This window comes from Microtus pennsylvanicus, chromosome 10, assembly GCF_037038515.1.
Source record: "Microtus pennsylvanicus isolate mMicPen1 chromosome 10, mMicPen1.hap1, whole genome shotgun sequence".
Classification (NCBI taxonomy): Eukaryota; Metazoa; Chordata; class Mammalia; order Rodentia; family Cricetidae; genus Microtus; species Microtus pennsylvanicus.
The window spans coordinates 20,415,977-20,421,976 of record NC_134588.1 but is presented as its reverse complement, the minus strand read 5'-3'; the positions used below and the strand labels follow the sequence as shown (position 1 = coordinate 20,421,976).

At 46.4% G+C, this 6,000-nt stretch overlaps 1 protein-coding gene across 1 annotated transcript in view; it reads left to right on the top strand.

Annotated features, from left to right (window-relative positions):
* The first annotated feature begins 2,726 nt into the window (after positions 1 to 2,726).
* Actr3 (actin related protein 3) overlaps positions 2,727 to 6,000 on the top strand; it is a 41,353-nt gene continuing 38,079 nt past the window's right edge. Inside the window, exon 1 of the mRNA XM_075987763.1 lies at positions 2,727 to 3,112. Within this exon, the coding sequence (XP_075843878.1) occupies positions 3,069 to 3,112 (44 nt within the window). The 5' untranslated portion in view covers positions 2,727 to 3,068. The remainder of the gene's footprint in view (positions 3,113 to 6,000) is intronic.

Sequence of the window (6,000 nt, the reverse complement as noted above, 5' to 3'; positions counted from 1 at the left end):
TACTTTGTTCCGGAGCTACTATTGCTCCGGTGTTCTCCAGCTCCTCGCCTGTTTCTCACGAGCCTCAGCACTCCTCCGTCTCTTGATACAATCTGTTTCTTTACTTGTGTGTAGAGAACTCAAGGTCACACTTCTTCCCTACTCTGCACCCCACTGTATACAGGGGTCAGTACAGTCTCTGCCATACAGAACCGGTGAGAAATGCTTTTCTGTCAAGGGACTAATTATAATAAAGGAGAAATAATATTTTACCCCTCAAGTCAGCTTAATACCTGATAATATTCTGTATTGAATAAGACATCCCTTCTTAATATAGTTTTATTATAATCTCATTTAAACAAACCTAGGGTGGTTTATAAAAGATTAGCCTGTTCAAAATACACCCACTGGTGCAGTAACGACTCAGAGGTTATAGGAGTAATCAACCACTTTTGGAGCAGATCTGAGGCCTAATCTGCAGAAGGGTGTCTATGCCAGGCATGGTAAACCTTTCTGAAACCCCGTGGCTCAGGAAGCCACAGGGCTCTAGCAGGAAATCCACTACTGCTGCCTCGCTAAATGGAACTGTTGTAAGACTACCTTCTAAATATTGATATTTCTGCACATAGATTTAGTGCTATCCTCAGCCTCGGCTAGAGAAGTTTCTCTCTGCAGTGGTCAGCAGTTAAAGCAGACACTCCTAACTGGTCAAAGCGCTGAGATTAAGGGACTATGGAGTGCTTAGCCTGAAATGGTACACCTGTATCAACCCTCACCACTCCACCAAGCTCATCACAGGAGAGGGGGTGGAAGGAATGTAGAAGAGCAAGAAGACCACGGGGAGGAGTGCTGTGGAACGCTGTCTGTCCTGAGGCTGACTTTGCAGTTACTTGAAGGTCAAGCCAAGGTCAGCCAGCATTCCAACAGGCCAAACTGATTAGATCCAGTGAGTTACAAAAGAAAAAAAAAACGATTAAAAAAAAGGAGAGAGGACATGAAGGGAGGAGGGGAGTCATGTTGGGGTACCCTGTGAGCTGGAGAGAGGGTTCAGGGTAAATTTTGATCATGATACATTGTTTAATGACTCACCACAAAGAACATTTGCACATAAAGCTGATGGGACAAAAGGTCCACTGTGTGACACACCAAGGCTTCCAATGCCACTAAGAAGAGGTGTTTGAGAGGTGGGAAACGCGGAGGAGCGAAGTGGGCTTTGTTGTTGTTTGGTTTCATTTTAATTTCTTTTTGTTTTGTGGGGGGGGCGGTGCAAGAGTGAAGGGCGAATTTTGGAGGAACTGGGAAATGAGCGAAATTGGGGTGCATGATGTGAAATCCCGAAAGAATCAATAAAGAAATTATGTTAAGAAATTGGATAAATAAAAGAAACAAAAAGATACATTGTTTATATGTAGAGAATCGTTAAAGATAAATAAAAGATAAGCCTGTTGGGAAGAAAAGCTATTAGCTTTCCAGGTTCCCGCTCATGAGAAAGGCAACTCTCAGGTTTGACTGCGCTGTCCTTGCAGAATCCCCTCGAGATGTGACCCAGCAGCGTACTTTCAACCTTACTCTGATGCATTCAAGTTTTAAAAACACTGCTTTTTAGGTCTATAACATAAAAAACACACATCTTTTGTCTTGTTCTTTTCGCGGAAAAAAGCTGGCACCATAGCAACAGTACCACAGAAGGAAGTCCACCAATACCCCAACCCAAATACAGGCCATCTGATAGTTCATTATGTAGAACACAGCCTCTGGGGCGCCGGCCTTTCTCTAAGGCCCAAGAGAATCTTCCTGCTCTTGTAGAAGTCTACCATCACCCCAAAACCCAAATAAAGGCCACTCGTGCAGGCTATGTAGAACACAACCTCTGGGAAGCTTGCTTTATAGTTTTTATTGTTTTACCTTTACTTATGGGGGAGGACTGTGAAAAAAATCACAGAACATACCGGGGTCTTTTCATTTCTTCTGTTGGTCTCCAGGGATCAAACACGGGTTAGTGGCAAGCGCTATCTCACTGGTCCAAAGCTTGCCTCTCTTGAAGACACACACTAGAATTCCAAATCCCTGAATTTTTTATTTATTTATTTATTTTGTGAACCTGTGCAGAATATATTAAATAGAGCTTAACCCAACGTCTTGGACAAGCTCTTGCCTTTCTTAAAGGCACAAGCCCACCATCTTGGGGGAGCTCGAAACCTATAAAGTGATATTATAAGTGGCAAATCTCAGGACACAAACCTTCGTTTCATCCCTCTCCTGACCGCTCAGCTAGATGTGCTAGAGCGATAGAGAGGGCATAATGTTGACCACGCTTCCAATTAGTCCCTCTCCCCCGCAGTAGGAGAGGCTTCTGCTCATCCCTCAAGCTAGGATGAGGAGGAACGCACAGCAACCTACCCACCACCACCAAAAGGCAGCTTCAGAACTAGAAACTCAGCCTGACTTCGGGGCTTTCACCGGACGGAAAATGCGAGGTGGAATTCTCGCAGGAACCGGAGTCGTGGACTACGGCCGCACGCCACCGCGCATGTGCCGCCGCTTGGGCGTGGAGCGGGGGGACTACAAGTTCAGCCTGGATTTTGGGTTTCTAGCCTCGGAAAACCCGAAGTGGACTTTTTGGATGTCCGGAAAGGAGCCTAGGCCGCCCTGTCGCACACTACAGCGCACGCGCGCTCGCCCCTCCCACCCGGAACCGGAAGTAGGCGCGAGCGCGGCCTGGGGCCTGGCCTGGCCGGGGCGTCGGCAGCGGCGGCCATCTTGGCTACCCGCGGAAAGGCAGTGTGAGGGGAAGAAGTTGTAGGGTGGGGGCGGGAGTGAGGAGGAGGAGGAGGGCCGTGAGAGCGGAGGGGTGGAGGAGGAGGCCGCGGCGGGGCAGGGCGGGGACAGCCTGCCGGCCGGCCAGCCTGCCGGGCTTGCGGAAGTACTAGGCTGCTGCTCACTCGCTACTGCTCGGGCTTCCCACAGCTCCCTCCCTTCCTCCCTCAGGACCGAGGGCGGCCCAGGCCAGTGCATGGTCAGCTAGCTCCCGTCTCCATCCCCGGCCTCTAGCAGCACGGAACGGACGGCGGCGGCGGGCGAGGAGGAAGATGGCGGGACGGCTGCCGGCCTGTGTGGTGGACTGTGGCACGGGGTACGGCGGGTCTTCTGGGTGGGGAAACTGAGGCTGGGGACAGCGGGAGGAGGGCGATGAATGGGGGTAGCCGGCCAGACCGGCGAGGGGTGGTGCCGGGAGCCTCCCTGGTCGGGTCGCCTCAGCCGCTTGGAACGAAGAATCTTTTCAGGCCCTTCCTTCCCTCCGGAGAAGGCCGTCCGGCCCACCTGGCTTTGCTTTCCCTTCTCTCCCCTCCCTGCCTGGGATCTCGGGGGGGACTCACTGGGGACCGCCGGACATAGGATCGAGGAGAAAAGAGAAGCGCTCCTTGCAGGTTTTGCAAGATCGTTGTGACAACCCTCAATCTCCAGGGCGTGTGGGTGGGGAGAGGGAAGAGGCAGGCTGTGCAAATGGCAAGCTAGGATGGGGGCTCGTGCAGAGGACCCACGCGCCGCCCGCTTTCCACCCCGCACCCCGCCTTAGCCGTCTCCCACCACCCAGTCAACCAGGTCCCAGTTCAGTTCCAGTGAGGAGGATCTCATGGGGTTATTGCTCTTGCCTCAAAAAAAGTCCCTCAGTGAGCAAGCGCGCTGCAACTTCCTTAGTTTTGTCAAAGCCGCTTCCTGCTTTCCGTCTTTTATAGCCTTATAAGGTAGTTTTTCGTCCCCAACGTTAACACGTCTTATTAGAACTTTCAAAATTAGGCAGGTTGCAAAAAGAGGGGATCAGGAGTGCTAGGTATCAGTGTGTTTGAATTGAAACAAAAAAATTGTTCTTGTGCCCACGGAGGGAGGCCGAAAGGGAAGAGAAGGGACGCACCGCACCCTGGAAACTCAACTAAACGTTTACGTTCGTTTTGTGACAGTAATTTGAAAGGCGAAAGGAGGCGTAGAGGCATAAAGGAATGTGTTTGATTTAAAGTAATCGTTTCTGATAGTCGTGTGGTTGGCTGCAATGCCTTTGGAGTGGTGGTTTTTGTATTGCTGGACCTTTTAGAGAGTTACAACTTGCTCTGTGTAGCGACTTAGTGAGAAGACTTTAGTTTTGATTTTCTAGGTTGAAATACTTTGTAGAGGAAGACGCCTCTGCTGATCTCTAATCCTCAAACCACGTCAGTGGTTCTGAGGGCAGTTGCCAGCCTTTTTCCTCTCATTCACTATGCCACAGTCATTTCAAAGATGCCTTTCCCCTGCGCTAGTCAGTCTGTGTCAGTTCCTCCAGTCTTAATTCTCCTGCCTTTATTTCTAACATGCGCTCCAGGCAGCTGGAAACAACGGATCTCTTAATTTTTTTTTCTTGGAAAGCACTAGCTTTGGAATTTCTCTGTAGTTTCTTAGTTGACATCTTAGTAAAGTTAAATTTTCTTCCAATCCTGTCTCATTCCCCTGAAGTGTTTTCTATGTGTATATTTAAGTTTGTTCTTTCATAGTTTAATTGGTGAGTAGATGGATGTTAGGGATATTATTAAAATTAGAATTGACCAATGTGAATAAGACTTTTCAGGTGTCTTGTATTGAAGCTTTAGAAATCATTGTCATTAAAACATGTAATCAGTGACCATCTTATAAATAATGCTGTGACAGGCTAAGTAGAATGTTTCATTTTGTGTGTTTGTTTCTCTATTTTGAAAAGCAGTTTTGGTTATATTTGAGTGAGTAGTATTGGGTAGCTCATTGAATTTAGCTGTCCCTAAGTGACCTTTTTTTCTGAAAGGATAACCTTGAATTAAAAACACACATTGAGTGACCAGGAGGCGTGGTGCAGCTTCTATGTAGGCTATTTCTGTCTTATATCTCAATTACTAAATCATTACTAGACTGATCTCACCTTACAAGGCCTGGTTAGCTGAATGTTCATTTATGATATGGATGGGACTGATTAAAGTCATCTTCTCTATTCAGTATTTTTACTGTTGATCACACAACCTGTATTTCCCAACCTAGAGTTTTACTTATTTTGCTTCTCAAAAAGCTTTCTGTGTGGTGTCCCCTTACCCCCACCCCTTCAAGTTGGGTATTAAATACAGCAGTTTAGAAAGTCATACCTTGAGTTTTATTAGGAAAGTCCTCTCAGAGACCAGGATAAACAGCGTGTCCTAGAGTGACTAACGGAGTTTTACATCTAAATAACTTCCCCTAATGCAAAGGGTGCCCCTTTAGTTTGTGTCCCCACCCTCCATGCTCTAGCTCTTACACTCCCCTCTTAGGTTCTGTAGATACTCTTACAGAGTAACTGAAACATTTACAGGTTTCCCATCCCATTTCATTAACGAATTTAGGCAGAAAGTGCTTGTCGGTTAAACTTGATGGTGGTCTTAGAAGCTGTAAGAGTTAGGGCACATGAAGTTTAATTCCAGAACTTTAAATCAGGAGTCCTCTAGCATAGTTCGTCGTCAAAGATTCATCATCATTACCCAGGTTTATTAAAGCATTCAAAGGATATAGTGCTTGGGTAAATAACGTTATCCTAGGTGAGTTTTGTTTTTGCCTGTTTTCATTCATCTCTTCAGCATTGCATTATGGACTTTATTTTCTCATTTTATGTATTTTGTTTTTCACTGAGAAACTGCTTTAGGGGATTATATTTGGTTAAATGAGAGGTTAGTGTACAGCCTTATTTTACGCATCTTGGATATATTTAAATTACAGAATTTTTCAAATCTACCTTTTTTCTTAAAACAGTCTTCTAACCTTAAGCAGAAATAGTTTTGTTGGCTTTGGCCAAATCTTAGAAGTTAGGAAAGATGAGTTTGAGAGCAGTGAAGAAGTGAAGAGCCGTGGATGAGAGAACGCATTCTTAGGAAGTTCATCTTCTTGCTTGTGTTCTGTTCAATGTGTTAATAGTATAAAAGGCAGGAACCTTCGTATCTTGGCAACAAAGATTCTTTAAAATTCTTACTCTTGATTTCTTGTGTGAGTTGTTGAAGG